The sequence below is a fragment of the Nicrophorus vespilloides genome, unplaced genomic scaffold, assembly GCF_001412225.1.
Source record: "Nicrophorus vespilloides isolate i.1.1-1 unplaced genomic scaffold, Nicve_v1.0, whole genome shotgun sequence".
Lineage (NCBI taxonomy): Eukaryota > Metazoa > Arthropoda > Insecta > Coleoptera > Silphidae > Nicrophorus > Nicrophorus vespilloides.
Window position 1 is genome coordinate 99,170 of NW_017096042.1, and position 19,892 is coordinate 119,061.

Consider the following 19,892-nt stretch of genomic DNA (forward strand, 5'->3'; position numbering starts at 1 on the left):
GAGCATTGGCAATTGCTTTGAGCGTTTTTGACTGAAACCGCTGTATGATGTCAATACTTGTATTACAAGCAGATCCCCATAGTTGTAATCCATAAGTCTATATCGGTTTTATTATCGTTTTATATATTAAAACTTTTTTATATATTAAAATTTAGCCATCAGCCAATGTAATCTCTTTACTGTCAGTCCCAACTGTTTTCTTTTTGTCATAATATGCTTTTTCCAGGTGAGTCGACGATCCAAATGCATGCCAGGATACTTAGCATCATCAGCCTGTGGTAGAGCACTGCCAGTCAGTGTAACAGGTGGACAAGTTTGTCGACTCATTGTGTACGTTACATGCACAGACTTAGTTTTATTAGTCTTAATTCTCCACTTTCTGAATCAATGTTCTATGCTATTCAGACTTTTTTGAAGTATCTGTGAGGCCGTAGTTCGGTTTTGGTGAGATGCTAAAACAACGGTGTCATCAGCAAATGTGGCTATTGTGGCGTGCTGAGGGGTTGGTAGATCAACTGTGAAGATCAAATAGAGTAAGGGTCCAGAAACACTTCCCTGCGGGACACCAGAGATGATTGGGCGTAGCGAGGTATCTTCGTTCTTGTGCTTGACCTGGAAGTGCCTCCCATTCAAGTACGATTTGAATATGACGTAATATTCATATGGGAGACACTTTTTAATTTTATATAGTAATCCTCCATGCCATACTCCGGCAAACGCCTGTGAGGAAAGCTGCAGAGCAGTACCTCTCTCCTCAAGACTTTTGCCAATCACATCCACCACACGATGCACCTGTTCCACAGTGCCATGTTGCTCACGAAATCCGAACTGGTGTTCCGGAATGAGATGACTATCCAACAGCCAGGGCTTCAGTCCTCGCAGCAACAGCTTCTCGAACAGTTTAGACAGTACCGGCAGGATGCTGATGGGTCTATATGAAGACGCCGCGTCCGTTGGTTTCCCAGGTTTGGCGATGAGTATGATTTGGGTTACCTTCCACTGTGATGAAAATATACAGAGTCTCAGGATTGCGTTGAAGATAAGCGTTATAACCCTAATGCCTATACTGGGGTTACTGCCTCAAGACCTCTGCTGCAATCAGGTCATATCCTGGCGCTTTTTTTAGCTTTAACTCTAGTATAGTTAGCTTAACGTTCTTATTAAGAGCGGAATTTTCCCATACAGAAAATGTACAATAATTTGTATTGCATATCTTTGCTTCTCATATATGTTGTTAATCGACTCAAAATATGCAAGTAAAAAAGCAACAAGATATGTCTAGAGATCTTGGAAAAGCATTGGGTATTTTCCTGCGGCTTAGTACTTTCCCCGAACCTATCTTAAATACGTGCATCAAAATATACAAATATTATGCATATTATTATGCATTTCCAGAAAAGTCATGATTTCTTCTAAGAACGAAAATCGGTATATATTTTCGCTTGCTATTTTTTAGAAATATCAATCAATTATAAATTAATTTATTTTGTAATGTAACTTTACTAAATACTATGACAGCTATTTTTCAGGATAACTTTAATATTTTGCTATAATAGTTAAGTCCATTATTTAAATTACAAAGTAGATTTCTATAATATTTAAAATAAAATTTCAGCCAAGTAGAACATGTGGCTCCATCTGTAATCTAAGACACGTTAGCTAAAGTTAAGTAACTTACTTGAAAATTGTAGACAAAAATCCAGCAATTATATCTGCCATATCTGTTACACAATCGTCAATTTAAAAGGAGTTAAAAAAAAATCGGTTACAAAGATAACAATTTCAGGTTGCAATTTATTTTTATAAATCTGAAATACAATACACATATTTTTGTTAATGAATTTTAGTTATTAGACTGTAGACCTAATTAAAATATGATTTCACTTTTTTTAAATCTGAAAAAAGTTTTTTTTATTATTAGAGTTTCTCATATAAACAAAATCTTACTATTTTACATATATACTTGATTAATTACAGTTCATTTCAATAAACATTTATTTTTATTAACTAAACTGCACTGAAATTGAGATGATTTCCAACTTATTCATAAGATAAACTGTAATATTATTCATATTCACTGAACATAATTTTACCTGATAAAATCTTCAACAAATTTAACTATGCACTGCTCACTTTGCACAGGGAAACACTTTCACTATGCAGACAACCATCTAAATTATATTGTAGCAATAAATAAATATAATTATCTTTATTGGTCGAAATAGAAACAATAAAATTATAATTATTAAATTTATATAAGAGTAATATAAAAAAATACATAAAGTTTAATACTTTTGAAAAAATACTTGAAATCGAAATTAGTTTTTTCTAATTAGCGTAAAACATTATCAGGGCCATTGCAAACAAGGGCCAAAGTATTATGATATATTTTGTGATGCGAATGGATGGTATGAAGAACATAAAGAAAAGTGAGATTATTGCGAATGATTATTAAAATATAGATTACGTAGACGAATATTATAAAATATCCACAATTAAGTTCCAAGTATTTATCATCATTTATCAATGAAAATAAATTGATTTCCAAAGACGAGTAATAAGAAATTGTAATTTAGTGTAAAACAATGTAATCTTAATAAGACCGAAAACCACATAACGTTGGTTAATAGTTCAAAAGGTAAACTGAACAGTCAAATCTCGACAATAGGTCGTAGTTGAACAACATTCTTTTAAAACATTTTATTTCGAGTTATGAAGTGAAAATACATGTATCTGTATAATGAGTAATAAAAACTTTTGAACATATAAATAAAAAGTTAATACTATTCACTTTTTCAGCCAATCAACAACCGAGTTTCAAGAAATATAATGTGTTTTCCTTATCAGAAAGGGAAAATAATAATTTTAAATATATTTATTGTAATTTTTAAACTTTTTTTCATGACGGAAAACATAGGTAAACATTTAATCGACTAACAGGTTCAAATAACATTGTTTTTATAATTGTAGTTCTTGACTTTTGCCACATTTATATATACATGATATATACAAAATTGGAATTTTGTAATATAAACGATGGCCTAAGTTCAACTTAAATATATCAAATATAAAATTAAAAAAAAAGAAACAAAATAAATTTGTAAATTTATATTTGGTAGACAAGTGTGTATATATATACAAATAAGTATATATATATACAAATGTATGTCTAGTATCTTCTTGCATTGAAGAAATGTCCTGGAGTCACATCTTCGGTGAAGCTATCGTGGGATGGTCCGTTGAAGTGGGCGTTATTAAATCGTGAACCTCTCTGCATCAGCGGCGGTGGATAGCGGTTGGTTACACTTCCACTTCCTCTGCTCATATCATCCCAGATCTCAGATTCCCTCCTGTATGGTCTATTATAATCGCCGCCGTACCTCCTCTCATAACAGTCTTCCCTGGACCACCTGGTGTCTTCCATCAATGGTTGAGGATCATCCGCGTACCAACTTTCTTCCACTCTCCAATCCAGTGAATTGGACCTCCTGTCATTCCTGCTGGTATCGTAGTTGTCCCTGGACCATCTTTCCTCCATTCTGCTGTCCTCATCCGGTATAGATCTTCTACCTTCCATCCTGTCCGTCGAATGATCTCTGGGCCTCCTCCGATCGTAATCTCGGCGAGTTGCATCAGTTTCAGTTGATGGCTTCTCTGTAATAACCTCGTCTGACTTCCTTGAAACAGACACGGTTTCCTTCAGGGATTCAGCTTTTTCAGAAAGCGATGCCAGTATTTGAGCGGGGGTCAAAGAAGCCAAGGACTGAGTCTTGATGAGATTCTGCAAAGCCGATCGGGCAGTAGTCAGGAAGTCATCTTCGCGCACCTGACATCCAAAGTCTACACTGCCAGAACTTTCACATTGAATGCCGACATCGACGTACTTTATCTGATTTCGTTGCTCACACTTCTCACAAGTTTCTGGTTCCGTTTGAGTCATCCTCGCGCACATGCTTTCCTTCGGAGGTGGTTCTACCACATCAACATCTACGTCCTCTATTATTGGTTGATTGCTCGTAAGTCCTAGCTTGGCGAGCAGCACCGACATCGGTGTCCTCAGAGGCCTCTCGTTCTTTTTAGTGATGAAACTGAGACGAGTGACCGGAGTTTTGCGCAATGGTGACCAGTTGCTCAAAACTTCCTGTTTGTCCGCCAATTTGTTTACAGTATTCTTAAAAATAAAACGTCCAGACGGTGTGGAGTACTCGGTTGCTATTTTTATAGCATCCTGACTTTGGGCTATCACTGGAATCGGAGCGGATATATAAACACCAAATAGAATTTGCTCAACATATTATTTTTTTGTTTCAAATTATAAAAAACAGAAATAAACAAATATTAATTCAACTAAAAGACGATACTCACCTTTGATCTTATTGCCTATATTTGCAGGTATTTCATCTATTGAAAAAGATAAAGAAAATATAATCATTAATCTACATAATGAAAAACCCGAAAAAAAAAATACATTAATGGACACTCAAATAGTGTGCTCACCTCAGGAATCGTTACGTGTGAACATAAAACATTTAGGTGGAACAATAACTATTCGAATAAGATACTCCTAATAAGGTTTCAAATATCTCCATTAAAAGCACATATATTTATGCTGTAAATAGATGTAAAGTAGATATTATTGTATTTTTAGTATTTTTTTTTATATATAACGACCTAATTGTGTACCTACGCTATACTTAAATACAAGTATAATAGAGTAGCAAAAAAAATATACTTGAAACTATCTGATATATAAATACTATCTGATATATAAATTTCCTGAAGTATTTGTAAATAAATTTCAAAAAATGTACTTCGTAAATATTGCTGATAGTAGATTAACACAGGTATGTAACATATCTATTAATTAGATTCTTACCATTCGCTCGACTAGTGATGCACAAAAAGTCGGTCAGCTTAATTTTATCATCATTGAAAAGCTAGAAAAAAAAATAGTCAGGTTAATGTGTAATTAAGTATATTAGTTTTTCAATTTACTTTTTCAACTTCGTCATTATGATTTTGTTGAAATGAAGAATTAGGCTGAGCATTATACTGGTTGTATAAATTTGGCTCTGGTGTAGGTTGGGCGTACGTTGGATGACCAATAAAATATTGTTGGTCGTAAAGTACGGATGCGGGATGGTTGTACATTTGCATATTGTATGGCATTATTTGAGGTTGTACCATTTGCTGCATGAGTGGAACTATGGGCGGAGCAACTGGCATCGGGATGGGTGCTGTGACAGGCATTGGAGCGGGAACGGGAGCTGGTACTGGAAGAGGAGCTGAAACAGCGGCTGCAGCTGCAGCAGCAGCAGCAGCTCTTCTGCCGTTGATTTTTTGTTGTATTTCCTGCAAACGCTTCTGCGCCAGTTTCTCGTCCAATTCCTCGAGAAATGTTCTCTTGCGGGGCGGTGAATCTCGTATCCTGTCTCTGTTCGGAGAATCCCGGCTCCAGCTTCGTCTCCTTTGTGGAGAAGGTCGGATATACCTTGACCTGAAAGGAGATCTTCGTGGGGAATATTTGCGAATCGGCGATATGCTGCGCGATTGCCTGAATGGCCGAACGCGTTTTAACGGGGATGTCTTACGCAAATTATCCAACTTTCTGTCAGGAGAATACCGCCGATCGTAACGTCTATCGCAAGAACGTTTTGGTGACGGACTAAGTGACAATAATGGCTTGTAACCGGATGGACTCCTAGTGCGTTTGTCATTTTTTTTAGTAGTGAACATATCACAATCCATTTCTGTACCTGGTGGGACCAATCCCGTCTCTACTACACGCAACTTTTCAGAGATCAACTTGGCTTCTTTGTCTTTAGCACATTTAAGTTTATCACGCTCGATATCTCTATCTCTTTTTTTCGGATCCCTACGAGTTTCCAATTGCTTAGCAGTTTCTTTTTCTTTCTCTTTTTGCTTAACATCTCGACGAATATGCTGCTTTTTTCTATCATCGGACTTCAAAGAATCTTTAGACTCACTTCTTTGTCTTTTAGTTCCGTGTTTCTCTTCCACATTTTGCTTCACTTTACTATCCCTTTTCACAGTTGAAGTTTCTTTAGTATTTGCACATTTGCTCTTATTATCTACAACTTTCTTCGGAGCACTATCTTCAGGAGAGGCAGTTTTAGAACTATTCACAGAGCGATTTGAGTTTTCCTTACTTCCATTCCCAGATGGCTTTGTTTTAGTACTAGATTTTGAATTTACACTTTCCTTTTTATTAGTGCATGTTTTATTAATGAGACTATCAATTGGTTTTAATGAGACATTTAGTTTCTTTTCTTCATTTCCTTTTTTTATTTTAGTATCATTCACTTGACTATCCGTGGATGTTTCTAGCTTCTTGGAACTTCCACTATCACTTGGTTCTTCTTCAGCATTAACTGCAGAAGTTAACTGTTCCTGTTTCAAGTTGTTTTCTGTTTTCTGTGGCACTTCCAATTCTTGTTTAACCAATGTTTGGATATCCTTTATATCTTCATTTTGTTTCGCTTCAAATCTTTCCATATCACTTTTCTCTGGAGATTTTTTAGTTTTATCAACTTTCTTTGGTTCAATGACCTGAGTTGCACTAGTTTCCTCAATCTCCTGTTTAATTATATTAGATACATTACCATCTATTTTATTTGTTGATACACATTCCTCTTCAACATTCTCATCACAGACATCCTCTTTAGCATCAGACGCCCCATCCCATGCATCAACGACATCCAATCCAGCAAGAAACTCTTTATTCGAAAAGTCATCAAAGAAATCATCAGGAACTTCCTCCAATCCTGCATCATCTTCTTCATCAGAGACATCTAAAATAAATTATATATATTTTATCACGTAACAATATTGTTTAATTGAATTATTTATTATTAACTTTAATTTGTTGACATTCATCATTTTACCATTAGAAATTCACAACTTAATAATATCATACTAATGGGTAAACTGAAGTTCAAATTAGTCAATAAACAATGAGTCAATCACTTACTACATGAAGCAACTGCATTGATTACAAATAAACATTAATTTTAATTGTTGATGAACATCAACTAAACACATATGAGCTGTCTTGTTTATAATATAATATTAAAAAAAAAACTACTTACGCTCCACTTTTAATTGGCAAGTTGCGTCCTTTACATCCATTGCAATCAGTTCATGCAGTATAACCTTAAAATATTATTCGCTTTCCAGAAATGTATCACAAAAATTATACATTATATAATTCTTTAAGAGTAACCTCGATGGCGTCTCTCCAATAAAAAAAAGTTTACCTGTGCAATTTACGTCAATACTTTAATATGATAGAAGAGATACATGAATCAACTCCATCAAATATCGTTCATTCCGTACAATTCCTTTTTGACAACACTAATTAGCCATTTTGTTTTTTAAGCAGCAAAATTAAGACTTTAATAAATAAAAAAAACAAACTCATTTAGGAAAGCAATGTGTTTGTTAATTTTCCTTATTGACAATAATTCTCTTTGTCAAAATACAACTGAAAGCAAATACAATCACCAATCTTCCAAAAGAAGCCACCTAGCGGCGACGAATGTCCTTTCATTTGGCGCGTTTTTTGTAGTTAAGATGAAAATATGTTGACAAGGGTCTATATCGCAAGCCCGACAACCGAAAGACCGACTACCATAATCCCGACTATATCGAAATCCAGACAGTGCCTTTTATTATTATAAATTTCTACAATAACATTTTTATGGTAGTCGGGATTTCGATATAATCGGGATTTTGACATAGTCGAGATTTCAATATAGTCGGGATTTTGTGCCAGCCGGGATTTCGGTTGTCGGGCTTGCGATTGTCACCGGTTGACAATTATTATAAAGCGAATAAATATTATATCTATATCAGTTTGAATGTGAAATAATTATAACTCACAAATTTCTTTTTATAAAAAATCAAAGTCAATTTATTTGTTAATCTTAAAATCTTATATACTTATTTTCCAAGTATGATAATTATACAAAAAATAGAATCTGTACTTTACAATGAAATAACTAATATAATCTTAGAAAGGTAAAAGCTAACCAGTACTGTTCCTTAAAATATTAGCAAACTAACAAAAATACAATTTTACAACATCATAATATAATAACGGAATACTCATTGAATTATGTATACAAATTTAAAATGAAATCGACAAAATAACGAATGATATAATCTACACACTTATGCATATGAAAATAAAGGATCTATGGCTCTTTCTACTAAAAGGTTAGTTAAGTATTTTTTTTAATATATATCGCTATATTTTGGTTAAAGCATCTGTTTTGATTTCCTTGTCAGTTTCGTCTTTGTTCTTGCCTTTTGCCTCGGCCTTGGTAGTCTTCTTCCACTGGTTCAATTGGTTCTCGTGGTATTGATTGTACCACTGAGGTATCCACATGACGAAACACCGCGCGAATGTAAAAAAGTCGTTGTTCTTGGTTTCCCCCGTTGTGAGTCCTAACTCAAATTCCATACAGGTCGGATTTACCATATACTTCATTAGCAAGGAAAACTCAAATATAGATGTTTCAAATGTAATATCTTTGTAGATGACTTCGGAAATGTAATTGGAAACTTGCATTTGCTTTTCCAAGACGTTTAAATTAATATCTATATTCAAGTCCTTCGCGATAAGTTTCCGACGTAGCCAGGTATTCTTCCGTTGCACGCAATTGAATTTCACACAGTCGACGCTCTTCTTATCATACACATCGGCTTGTCCATCTAATTTTATTGCTTTCCCTTTAATTTCCTTCTTGCTTATATTTACTTCCGACATGAACACTTTCTGCAGCACCATTGTTATAAAGGTATTGATGGATTCATACCAAATTTCACGGATTTCGTCATTTGTAATGGTCTTTTTTTCAGCAAACATATAATCCAGATTGCATGGCATATTAAGTTTAAAAATACACTCTCCATCTTTGAGTTGAAACTTGTCGTCGCCGGTTTCCTCAATGAACAGTCTATAAAGACAAGGCGAATTTGTCAAAATTTCGTGGCCGTGCTTGCAGAGCTGCACGAACTCCTCTAAAATCCTCGAAGTCACTGCTCTGGTGATATTATACGAATGCTCAAATGGATCCTGCACACATATCGCAGTATTCGTGCAGATCGGTCCTATGTACTCGATGTTACGGCAGTATAAGTAATATTTTTGCGGCGGTAAAAGTTCGGGTTGCATAAAATGTGTTCTTGGTATCGAGCAGCCCAAGTATGGCGCAATCACATATAACGCATAGTCAAATTTAGCGTAAAAATCGAAAAACTGCACAATGATATCAATCATTCTCGTGGAGTTTAGCTTTGACAGTAAAGGTCTAAAATTACCATCGATACCACCATTCCATCGATCCTGTATATTAACAGGCGCATTTGGATGTTGAAGTACTTCAACTGTGGGTAATTGGTAGAATTTCTGAAGAAAATGGATAAACATTATCATCAAAGAGTATGAGGAGAACTTTGTTGGGCCCACTAGGTCATGAACCTTTCCCCAGAATTTCAATATAACCATCATTGGCTTAATCTTTGGGTCAAGATTTATATAATAACGTATTAGATAAGAATTGCAGACGCCAAGCATATTCTTGAAGTTAAAATCGCAATTTATTTGCGTAGGCACGTGTAGGCATTTAACGATAGGGGTTTTCGCTCTAGGTATTGAAACTACATGTGCAAATCTGTTATGCTTCTCTAGATGCCTCTTGGATTTGTCAACATGAATTGACGCCATATTAACGTTATTTTTTACGTTGTTTTGGGGTACATGCACATATGCATCGACATCGCTACCAGCGAAATCGAGACCCGTCACCGTCGATCCAAACGGATAAACAACGCACACGTGGAACAGTTTCTTCAAAACCTCCTGCAGGTCTCTACACAGGCAGTCATATTTCGAAATATTCTCAAACTGACTAGGTTGCAACCATTTCAGCAGTTCTTCCAACTGCTTGTCAACACCATCGACATGTTTCAATTTCAGAACGATGGCTTTTAGAGCGTCATCCGACGTAGTTTGGTAATCGATATCTAAAGCAATCAATAAAACGTATTGTAAAGAAAAAAATAAACAGATATGATATCAATAATACCATGCCTCTCGCGAATTTTTCGTTTCTGCACTTTTATTTCCTTCCCGTTTATTGTCAGTTTCTTCTTCAACATCTCTTCTACGACTGAAATATCTCTAAACTGCACAAAAGCGAATGTGTTGTTGTGTCCTAAATAACAATCTGCGATCTCGCCAAATTCGGAGAAATACTCCATGATCACTTCCTTCTTTTCTATGTTTGGTAAATCTGAAAAATTATGATTTTTATTATCAATCAATCAAAGGAAATATACCAATTCATACTAGATTTCGTACAACAACAAACACAGTTGAAACATGCAATGATTGTTAAAAGATTCAAATATTTCTGGCATTCCATTTCTCAAAATAAATGTAATTCTATGCTCATAGCTTGTTACTTTAAGTGGTCAACAATCCGACACCAAGATCATGAGTTTGTAACTTGAGAATCAGATTTTTTTTTAAATCAAAAAAAAGAATGAAATCTAATTATTACTGTGTATTTTAGGAAATAAAATATAAACATAAAATATTTAATTATATGTACTAGCACAATATTTAAAAGTTTAATTATATACAAGAAATAATCTTATTTATTATAATTATAGTACATAAATAGATCTTTAAGAGAATATTCCTATTATAATATATTTAATAATTACAACTCACCTGAAACATAAATGCTATGTGTTTCTTTCACATTGTTGATATAAGCACGATGTACTATCATCTGATGTTTATTACTCTTCAGGTGATTCTGATATAGGTTGATGTTCTGAAATGCCAATTTGCATATTATGCAAGTGTTCTCAGTGGTTGAATTACTGGTTGAATCAGCCATCTTTTCAAAATTTCAATATGTTCCCAGTCTCTTTATCTACAACTCTTAGGAAATACCTAGGTAGAATTAAACCATCCGCATCACCAGGGCTAAGCACAACCCCATTGGAAGACAAATAGAAGGTCAAGTTATCCAACAAAGACTTGTCAAGATCTATGTAAATGTATAATTCACAATCCTTCCTGATTCCACTGACTACACTTTCATGAATACCAGTGGCAAAATGTATATGAAGCCTATTCATGCGATTTAATCCTGTTTTCCTGATGCTATTCCAAAATTTGTAATACGTGCCATGTACAACAACAGGTGCATCAGCTGCAGTCAATATTGGTGTCAGCTCCAGATTATTAACAGCCTACAAATAATAAATAGTTTCAATATTTTTTTTTATATAAATATATACTTTTTGAATATTGTGTTTGACATTTTATATGGATACAGATTTTAAACAAAAACTAACCTGAATTGAATGTCCTTGATTAGCTCTTATCAAATAAACGTCATCTGCACTGAGAACCAATTTGAATCTTTTCTTATCATTGCATTCAACCACCCTCTTGATATCATCAATTGTTGCTTTCTTCAATTGCCTGTGCTTCAGAAGATCGTCTACCTTGATAAATCCATCACTCTGAAGAGGAAATCCCTCTTTAACAGCAGCATGTCTCAGAAGCCAAGATAATGTTTTGCTGATATGAATGTCATTGGGGTTCATCTATAAATAAGCTTTTTAAGACAAAGGGTTGAGTTTAGTTGTATAATAGATACATTGAACTCACCCAATTGTTATATTTAAATTAAACAAAAAATGCACCTGTATGATGATCGGAATACGAAAATAAAATTGCTGATTAGGAAGTTTGACATTTAACAATTTGGTCATGTAGCCAACATTGGAAAATCATTCTTGCTTTATTATTAATTTGCTAATTTAATAAAAATATATTCACTGTTATTATTAATCTATATGAACATATATTAATAATATTAAATACGATATTCATTTGTTACCTATAAAGTTTAAATATCTGCAAATTAGACTTCACATTCATACAGTTTCTTAGGTTATATTTTGTGTTTATGTTTTTTACGGCTTATGCAGGTTAATAATATCAAACATATGCCATATATTTCTACATTTAGTTACATATTGTTTATAAAGAATGAATGAATTCAAGAAACAAGGGTAAGTTATTTGAAATAGTTGTGTAGCTAAATTGTTGTTATATGTTGATAATTATTTAATCACCCATCCAAGTGCCGCGAAACAATACACTGCTTAACTTTCATAAACTGTCAATATAAAGAGCAGTATTCTGAATAATAATATTTATTGCAACCATATAAATTCAAAATAAAACCTTAATACAATAATAATTTTCTTTCTGCCCTCGGTATTTGATAATTTACGCACAATGTGCATCTTTTTAAATAATTTATTTTGTACCCATTTCAGTCAATTGCATCACCGAAATAAAACTCGTTTCAAGGATCATGCGAAGTTCGCTCCTAAGGCAAACGGTCAACAGAAAAAAGATTTGCCCGTGAATGTGCTTCCAAAGAATTGGTCCAGATACGATGAATCCGACGATGAAATTTTGGAAGATGACGAAATTGTTTCCTCTAAAGACTTTGGTGTTTTGAGTCAAGGGCAAGTGTCGCAGGGCGCGTATTTCCAGTTCAAAACTGATAAACAATTTTTACCTGATGATGATACCCAACTGCAAATCGACAGCGATATTTTCCAATTGGATTTAAATGTTCTCAATCTAGGAATCTCCAGTATTCCGTTCTACGAGAGGATGAACATCGATCCAAAGATTTTTCTAGTACATAATTTTAATATATAGTTCTTTTTTTACTTATTTTTTATTTATAGCCTCAACATTTGGAAGAGATGCATTCAACAGCTACCAAGAATAAAGCAATTTTCGATACGTTTTTGGAGGGTCACTCGATCAATAAAGAAACAATCGTTGAAAACAAATCATTCACGTCGAATCTTGTGGATATGATCGAAAATGTGGATATATGTGATAATGAGATTAATGATCAGTCGGAAAACAAACCTGCTGACAATAATATCTTTACCAAGAACAAGGACGTGGAAGAGTTAGAAGATTGGCTAGATGATATTTTAGGATGACTGCTGTTTGTGATTTCCAATAAATCATATAGTTACTAAACTACGGGCAATAAATAAGAATGTTGGAAATAAATAACATGTATCTTTTTATTTTTTTCAGTCATTAAAATAATAAAAAGTATTTTTTACCATTTTGCTCGTTTACCCCAATCCTTGGGTGTCCAATGCAAATACTTAGGATCTATCCTAATCAATCGCACTTCCATGGCTTTCCTATGGCTCTCGAGAATCTCTTTGTTTAGTGTAATAATATATTGACCTTTATAGTAGTTAATTAAATTTAAATTTTGTAACGTCGATATCACATCTTCTTTTTTTATACTCGTGGATTCGCAAATTTCGCTGCAAATTCAAACATAAGCCAATTGCATGGTTATAAACGTAAAAAGAACTCACTTGATTGTGATTTGCGGCTTTTCGTTATCACCGACCGGCTTCATAGAAAGCAAAATTTCCATAATTGTTTGCGCCCAGTAACTCCTATAAGATAGCAGACCTAAATCAGATAACGGTTTCTCGGGAGAACCAGTTTTACCTTCAAACTTGGACAATTCGTAACCTAAATCATGAAAGATTAGTAAGAAACAAAGCTGAAGGGAAGCTGCTATATTAACTGAATTCTATGAGAAGTTTTCCATATCCTTTTCGTTGATACGGAGGCATCGTCAAAATGCAAGCGACATTGTAATCCTCCGTAGATTCCTTTTCTTTAGAAAAGTACCCGACTATGTGAAAACCGCGGTTATCGAACACTGTCATGACGTAAAAAAGGAAAGGATCTGTATCATAGTACAAAGTTTTATGGTCGAGGAATAACTTGGCCAGCAGGCAGAGATTTTGCGCGTAATTTTTGTTCTTTCTGCCGTCTATCTCGAAGAACGAGATGTGCTCTTTCCTGTAGATTTCGTTGCCTGGAGGATGTTTCAAATTGCATTTAACCATGTGCCTCTCCAGACATTTTCTGCTCTTCCTGTACTTTAAACAATATTCGCATATATAGATGCAAGGTATTCCAACCATCTCCTAAAAATTGTAACTGATTTACTAGCACCACGACAATATTGGGGTAATAATAACCTGTGGATACGGGGCAAAATACCAAGGTTTAATTCTGTGTTTGCCTAATTCTATCATATCAACGTTCTTCATCCGGGTGATGACATCGTCGTGATGTGCAACCATGCTCCCAGACTGCCTAGGGCCAGGTAGCGCAGGCTGTTGAGCAGGTGGCGGCGCATCCTGAGAGTCTTCATTTTCTAATGATAAACCCTTCCGTTTTTTATTATTGTTTATCCTCTTTTGTAGTGCAGCTGCTAATACAGCACTACCATTTACAAGTTCTCCAGTAACAGGACTTGATGGCCTAAAATCATAACAAAAACATTAAGTAAATGTTCATTTAAAAAAAAATACTAAAAATAAGTATAGGTCACCTTGAGACAGATTGGCCACCAGTTCCTACTGGAGCCCTCTTTGGAGTAGATACACCTGTGTTTATAACGCAGTCTCTTCTGGGAAAGTGCACCTTCCTTGTGTCCAATAAGTCTTCTGTGACCCATTCATCTAACCTCTTATTAACTGTACATCAAAGTTAATGTATCAACAATATATTAGTTTAGTTAATAAATTAATCAACTTACAATCAACATAATGTACATAATATAGCCTAAATCCTGGTGATTCCTTAATACTGATCAGTTCCGCCAAAGCTACAAAGATATGAGAATTATAATAGCATGCATTTCATGTATGTAAGTAATAAACCTACGCCAATCATCAGTGCCTTTCATACGCACAGGTAGTCTGCATCCTTCTACCAGTGAATTCTGTGGAAACAAAGCGGACTTTTAGGTTATATTTACATACACCCCAATTAAACTGTTTTACTGACCACAGAATCACAAATTGTCGTGTCGTCCAAGTCATCCATCATTTCCACTTTCATCTGTACGTTAATTTTGTTTACTTTCTAACAAAATACTATTACAATTTGCTTTTAATACAAAACAACCACAGCTTTTCAATCTCGAGCCCATTTACTTGAAGTTAGACAAAAACAAATCACTTTCTCTCAAATTCCAACAACTACATTCAATAAATAAACACTAAGTGTACATCAGAATGCAATTAATTGCAATTAGAGTATCTGAAATTCTTATTTGCTTGTTGTTAAAGACTTTTTAAGTAAAACAAATTATTTTAAAATTTCAAAATTTGTCGCTGCAACTTCATGGTAGTTGTTTTATAAACATGCTTTGTACGATAACCTCTTACAACAGATTTTAATTTAATATAAGATTATTATGTCCAAGTTAAGGGATTCCGTGGTTTCGACCTGCGAAAAGAAATTTCTTTTAAATTTACTTAAAGAATCGAAGGTAAGTGTCTTTGTTTCATTCAAGTGCATTAGAATTATTAACCTTATTTGCATTTAGAGATTGGATGGAAGAGCCTTCAATGAGTTTCGCGATTTGAAAATCGAATTTGGTAAGGATTGGGGTTCCTGTTTCGTTTCTTTAGGTGAAACACAGTGAGTACAAAAATTTTCAAGTTCTACATATTAAGTGTGAACATTTTAGGTTTGTAGTTTACTACAATCTAATGAAGTAGTTTGCATAAATAAGCTTAGGTAACTTTCTTTTTCATTCTTATACTTTTACTTGGCTCTTGACAGTAATGTACCTGTAGAGAAATTGTTATTATTGTATAATTTTAGGATTATATTTGTCATATTAATGGTTTACTACCTTTTAAAATAACTCAATAAGAAGCAATTATATTTAGTAACAATATTGTAATTAATTATCAAAATGAAGACCTACAGACAACCAGATCAATTTTGGAATTCTGCTGAAAGACTTCATTTTAGATCATACAAATTTATAGAAATGAAAAGTCTTACATTGTCAATCTTTAAGAACCATCCTTCTTCATATAAATTCCAGAGTTTTGGCCCAAGTTTCCTGTGAAATTCAATTGCCAAAGTCCACGAGACCAAGTGAAGGAATCCTCTATATAAATTTGGAACTGAATCCAATTGCTGCGCCACAATTCGAGGCCGGTAGACAATCCGATCTCTCCGTGCAGTTGAACAGAATTTTAGAGAAATGCATAAAAGATTCGAGAGCCGTAGATTTAGAATCATTGTGCATCAAAGTCAAGGAGAAGGTGTGGGCTTTGCGAGTAGATTTAAATGTACTAAATCACGAAGGCAACATCTTGGATTGCGCCTCGGTCGCAGCACTCGCAGCTCTCAAGCACTTCAGGAGGCCTGATGTGACTTGCGATGGAGAAAACATTATAATTCACACGTACGCCCAGCGTGATACGATCCCAACTGTGATTCATCATTATCCTGTGTGTATTTCTTACGCAATCTACTCAAATGGGTAAATCTGATCGGAGTGATGTTCAAGTTTAGTTCAATAATTAGATTTGGGTTTTCAGTGAAATCATTTTAGCGGATCCCAGTTTATTAGAGGAAAACGTATCGGAAGCACAACTCATGTTAGGTTTGAATGCCTACAAAGAATTGTGCGGCTTTTATCTAGGCGGTAGCGCATCCGTTAGTGCAGATGTTATTTTGAAAGTCACCAATAGAGCTGCCAAAAGAGCTTTAACTGTGATTGATCAACTCAAAGAAGCTGTCGAGCAGGATGATTTAAAACGGTAAATTTTTGATAAAAAATTTATTTTTCAGCTTCAAGAAGTTTTTATTGAAATGTTGTTATTGCTTTTAGGCAACAAAATGAAGAAATTGGTTTCCAACATAGTCATTCATTCAGCAAAGATTTGTCACAGAACGGAAATAAATTAGCAGACATTCTGAACGCCTGGAGAACGGTGCCTACAAAAAAGAAAAAAACGGAAGTGAAACCGGAGATAGTGGAACAAGCAAAGGTGGAACCAATAGGAAAAGGAAATCAGTCTGCGGTTCTTCTTCCACCCGAAACAGAAAACAGCCCTTGGAATGTGAGCAGCGACGAATCCGAAGAAACAGAAAACTCGACAACCAACAAAACCACAAATCAAAACAACAAACAGGAAATTATGGAAGTCTCCTCTGGTTCCGATAGTGAGGAGGACCAGGTGATCGTATTGAACGCCAAAAACAAGATGAAAAAGACCAAAACAAAAACGAAAAAATGATTTAACTAAACAATAAATTTTTTGAAAAAAAAAAAAATCGTCATATGTATATTTACATAAAATGTTCATGGCTTCTTTTTTTACAAATCTATTTAGTAACAAAAGAGAAAAAATAAAAGGATGTTCATAACACACAAAAATTAATAAGTAAACAAAAACAATAATTGCACTTTTAACAGGAATGTCAAATGTGGTTGCTACATATTATATATATATATATAAAAAAAACATCGTTTAAAACCAATAAATACAAGTCCAAATCATCTTTTCTTTTTTTTTCTTCTTTTTTTTTGTAACAAACCAATTTGGAATCCCTATTAAATGATACAATAAATAAAATCAATACTCTGTCTTCTTCATTTCGCACTTCAAGTGTTCTCACTGTTCAGGCCATTTTTTTGGTCGAGCTTATTACCGTTCGTCTTCACAGTGTAGATGAAAAATGTTAGTACTTCCTTTTCCTTCACCGGTATTGATTTGAAATGTTTCATCAGCGTCTGAAAAAAGAACAATATTATTAGTAATGTTTACTTCTGATAATTATTTCATTCATATTTCATCTACATTCTAAAGTTCTGAAACCATAACAAAATTGATCTTAGATAATAAATAACTTGGTACAAATAATATATGATAATTAATATTATTTACTCCTCAAACAAAGCATTATTTGTAAAGGACCTGAATCAATGAGTGTAGATATCAAAAGACTAATATTTGATTAAAAATGTAACTGTAATATTAGATAAAACGAATTTTGATTGATTTCAAGCATAAACAAAATATACATTACTCATCATGCCTCTGTTTGATTCATGTGTTACATAAATTACATTATCTAAAGTATAAAATAATTATGTTTTAGAATCAAAGGTGGATGTTAACTTACTTCTGCTTATTGACTTTTATTCAGGCAAGTGCAAAATTTGAACATCTATCATTAGAACACAGAAACGCCATGTGACGTCCATCGGGTGATGTTAGATGGCATACGAAAGAAAAGCAACGTTTGGATCGAATTGTACTTGGATGGGTGATCGTTACTTAGTGGAATTGAAACGATTAATAAGTCTGCACACCACACACTATACACACGACACTATACACATAGACCTCGTGGTTGGTGACCAATTGGAAGGGAAACCTAACATACAATGAAGTATCACACATTTTCCCTTAATTACAATTGATGAAAATTGGATCTTAATTATTTTAATGAATGCAGATAGAATATTTTTGCACATAGCTCTTTAAAATGAACTTGAAATGGTAATTTTATGTAAACTTACTTCTGCTAATTGAGTTTTATTCAGACTTGGCCTGGAAGTTACTTTGTAGTAACGCTTATATCTTCTGAGAGTGTTCACTTGCAGTTGAAAGAGATCAGCTTCAGGCAATTGTGTATCCACTGTGTCTGTCTCATTGCTATCATCTTCAGAATCTTTTCGGCGCCTCTTGTTCCTTGCTGATTGGATCATCATTTTGTGGTAATCACAGATATAAATGTGCCTAACCTACAAACATCAGATAAATCAGTTAAAGCATTTCTTACATTTAAATAAAATGTGCTTCTTTCATTCAGATGAAAGTATTATATGAAATGTATTCTAATTGAATTTTGTGAATAGGAATTGGATTGTAGCATCATGCCATATGATGTGGTTGTTGCTGAGTTGGGAGTTGATTATGGTGGTGGCTTTAAGTAGAGCTAAGGCTGTTGATGGTTTTGGGGCTACTTTGAAACGTGATTACATACAGAACGATCTCTGTCCAGGGGTAGCCTCCTTTGTGTGACGGTCTTCTGGATTCGATTGCTGTAGGATGCGTTGCCAGCGGTCTTCTGGCAGCGTTCCCCGGAATCGAGGAGACAACAGGTTTGGTCTGTGGGACCGCGAGAATCTTCCTCGCCGGTGCTGAAGCCGTTCATCCTTTAGGGTTTTGGGGGCCCTTGGTCAAGAAGATCCTCATCTGACACTCACTCACACGCGAACCGTAAACAACTGGCGGCCGTTGTCGACTGTACTTGAAGTAACCAAATCAAATCTGACAGATTCAAGATTCGGGACGTTTGAAGAAGGAACAAACGAACCGATTTTAATTGACAATACCGCAAATAATCGTATAATCGCTTTTGTTTATACGCTTGTTGCTACCAACTGAGGGCCTGCCAATGAACGACGCCCTACTTTGCCCATTTGTTTTCGGAAAGGTGCGCTCCAATTGGTTCGTTCGAAACGGGACTACTTTTTCCTCCTTTTACCATGAAATCATATGATTATTTAGTTGGATTGATATGAACATTTTTGTGGCGAACATCCAAGGGTCCGCGAAGCCACGGATAATTCGAAATACAAAGAAAGCGTTTGTATGGATTCATGCGGCGTTGGTTGGCTTTCGTCGGATTTAGTTTAATTTCCAGTTTCATATAAAAAGGCGCGGGTTTTATGTTTACGTACACAAAAAACTCATTCCTACTATTGCGCAACTGAAAATATTATTGGCTGTCAAAAGAATTGTAACTAAAATGGGAAGCCGCGTTGCGCATTGGACGGTTTTTTGCGGCAGATTTGAAAGCGGCCAATAGCGGCGCCGTATGGGACCCTATGTTACTCTTGTACGCGGCGTAAGTGGCGTGGGGTCACGAAATACAAAGCTCTATC

General features: G+C 34.7%; 6 protein-coding genes across 9 annotated transcripts; 2 read left to right on the forward strand and 4 right to left on the reverse strand.

The window, feature by feature from the left end:
• Positions 1–3,121: 3,121 nt before the first annotated feature.
• LOC108569212 lies at positions 3,122–10,960 on the reverse strand. The gene is made up of 9 exons (XM_017930673.1): positions 10,763–10,960; positions 10,113–10,319; positions 8,271–10,050; positions 7,291–7,297; positions 7,110–7,173; positions 4,996–6,812; positions 4,877–4,937; positions 4,366–4,401; positions 3,122–4,245 (listed from the first exon to the last, which is right to left on the reverse strand). Exons 1-9 carry the CDS (start codon positions 10,932–10,934, stop codon positions 3,170–3,172), a joined length of 5,220 nt encoding a protein of 1,739 aa, XP_017786162.1. The 5' UTR covers positions 10,935–10,960; the 3' UTR covers positions 3,122–3,169.
• Positions 10,922–11,831, reverse strand: LOC108569228 (tRNA 2'-phosphotransferase 1). Of its 2 annotated transcripts, none has more exons than XM_017930697.1 (3): positions 11,717–11,831; positions 11,398–11,652; positions 10,922–11,292 (listed from the first exon to the last, which is right to left on the reverse strand). In XM_017930697.1, the coding sequence occupies exons 2-3, from the start codon at positions 11,650–11,652 to the stop codon at positions 10,939–10,941; spliced, it is 609 nt and encodes a 202-aa protein (XP_017786186.1). In that variant the 5' UTR covers positions 11,717–11,831; the 3' UTR covers positions 10,922–10,938. The 2 variants fall into 2 exon arrangements, with proteins under 2 accessions (XP_017786186.1, XP_017786185.1); XM_017930696.1 differs by having other exon boundaries at positions 11,398–11,663.
• A 172-nt stretch (positions 11,832–12,003) lies between these two features.
• On the forward strand, positions 12,004–13,157 carry LOC108569217. Its single transcript, XM_017930678.1, has 3 exons — positions 12,004–12,123; positions 12,394–12,766; positions 12,817–13,157. Exons 1-3 carry the CDS (start codon positions 12,101–12,103, stop codon positions 13,081–13,083), a joined length of 663 nt encoding a protein of 220 aa, XP_017786167.1. The 5' UTR covers positions 12,004–12,100; the 3' UTR covers positions 13,084–13,157.
• Positions 13,158–13,169: 12 nt separating this feature from the next.
• Positions 13,170–15,142, reverse strand: LOC108569214 (histone acetyltransferase Tip60). Of its 2 annotated transcripts, none has more exons than XM_017930677.1 (8): positions 14,975–15,142; positions 14,852–14,909; positions 14,724–14,792; positions 14,517–14,661; positions 14,161–14,446; positions 13,698–14,103; positions 13,480–13,642; positions 13,170–13,425 (listed from the first exon to the last, which is right to left on the reverse strand). In XM_017930677.1, exons 1-8 carry the CDS (start codon positions 15,026–15,028, stop codon positions 13,209–13,211), a joined length of 1,398 nt encoding a protein of 465 aa, XP_017786166.1. In that variant the 5' UTR covers positions 15,029–15,142; the 3' UTR covers positions 13,170–13,208. The 2 variants fall into 2 exon arrangements, with proteins under 2 accessions (XP_017786166.1, XP_017786164.1); XM_017930675.1 differs by having other exon boundaries at positions 13,698–14,106.
• A 179-nt stretch (positions 15,143–15,321) lies between these two features.
• LOC108569219 (exosome complex component rrp45) lies at positions 15,322–17,255 on the forward strand. Its single transcript, XM_017930681.1, has 5 exons — positions 15,322–15,461; positions 15,519–15,613; positions 16,029–16,472; positions 16,531–16,752; positions 16,824–17,255. Exons 1-5 carry the CDS (start codon positions 15,387–15,389, stop codon positions 17,230–17,232), a joined length of 1,245 nt encoding a protein of 414 aa, XP_017786170.1. The 5' UTR covers positions 15,322–15,386; the 3' UTR covers positions 17,233–17,255.
• Positions 17,256–17,502: 247 nt separating this feature from the next.
• LOC108569227 (histone deacetylase complex subunit SAP30 homolog) lies at positions 17,503–19,851 on the reverse strand. Of its 2 annotated transcripts, XR_001891327.1 has the most exons (4): positions 18,989–19,848; positions 18,522–18,746; positions 18,122–18,376; positions 17,638–17,729 (listed from the first exon to the last, which is right to left on the reverse strand). XR_001891327.1 is itself a non-coding variant. In XM_017930695.1 (3 exons), exons 1-3 carry the CDS (start codon positions 19,157–19,159, stop codon positions 17,601–17,603), a joined length of 525 nt encoding a protein of 174 aa, XP_017786184.1. In that variant the 5' UTR covers positions 19,160–19,851; the 3' UTR covers positions 17,503–17,600. The 2 variants fall into 2 exon arrangements, 1 of the variants encoding a protein (XP_017786184.1); XM_017930695.1 differs by lacking the exon at positions 18,122–18,376 and having other exon boundaries at positions 17,503–17,729; positions 18,989–19,851.
• Positions 19,852–19,892: the final 41 nt, after the last annotated feature.

Coding starts and splice junctions, on each gene's coding strand:
- LOC108569212 (XM_017930673.1), bottom strand. CDS start 10,934: ATGGCTGATTCAACCAGTAATTCAACCACTGAGAACACTTGCATAATA. Junction 6,813..7,109: donor TTGCCAATTAAAAGTGGAGC/GTAAGTAGTTTT, acceptor AATTTATTTTAG/ATGTCTCTGATGAAGAAGAT. Junction 4,402..4,876: donor CATCACTAGTCGAGCGAATG/GTAAGAATCTAA, acceptor CTTTTTCAATAG/ATGAAATACCTGCAAATATA.
- LOC108569228 (XM_017930697.1), bottom strand. CDS start 11,652: ATGAACCCCAATGACATTCATATCAGCAAAACATTATCTTGGCTTCTG. Junction 11,293..11,397: donor ATCAAGGACATTCAATTCAG/GTTAGTTTTTGT, acceptor TATTATTTGTAG/GCTGTTAATAATCTGGAGCT.
- LOC108569214 (XM_017930675.1), bottom strand. CDS start 15,028: ATGAAAGTGGAAATGATGGATGACTTGGACGACACGACAATTTGTGAT. Junction 14,793..14,851: donor GAAAGGCACTGATGATTGGC/GTAGGTTTATTA, acceptor ATATCTTTGTAG/CTTTGGCGGAACTGATCAGT. Junction 13,426..13,479: donor AAGCCGCAAATCACAATCAA/GTGAGTTCTTTT, acceptor TTGAATTTGCAG/CGAAATTTGCGAATCCACGA.
- LOC108569227 (XM_017930695.1), bottom strand. CDS start 19,159: ATGAACGGCTTCAGCACCGGCGAGGAAGATTCTCGCGGTCCCACAGAC. Junction 18,747..18,988: donor CCCTGGACAGAGATCGTTCT/GTATGTAATCAC, acceptor TGATGTTTGTAG/GTTAGGCACATTTATATCTG. Junction 17,730..18,521: donor ATAAAACTCAATTAGCAGAA/GTAAGTTTACAT, acceptor TTCTTTTTTCAG/ACGCTGATGAAACATTTCAA.
- LOC108569219 (XM_017930681.1), top strand. CDS start 15,387: ATGTCCAAGTTAAGGGATTCCGTGGTTTCGACCTGCGAAAAGAAATTT. Junction 15,614..16,028: donor GTTTCTTTAGGTGAAACACA/GTGAGTACAAAA, acceptor TATAAATTCCAG/AGTTTTGGCCCAAGTTTCCT. Junction 16,473..16,530: donor TACGCAATCTACTCAAATGG/GTAAATCTGATC, acceptor TTGGGTTTTCAG/TGAAATCATTTTAGCGGATC.
- LOC108569217 (XM_017930678.1), top strand. CDS start 12,101: ATGAATGAATTCAAGAAACAAGG. Junction 12,124..12,393: donor AATGAATTCAAGAAACAAGG/GTAAGTTATTTG, acceptor TACCCATTTCAG/TCAATTGCATCACCGAAATA. Junction 12,767..12,816: donor TCGATCCAAAGATTTTTCTA/GTACATAATTTT, acceptor TTTTATTTATAG/CCTCAACATTTGGAAGAGAT.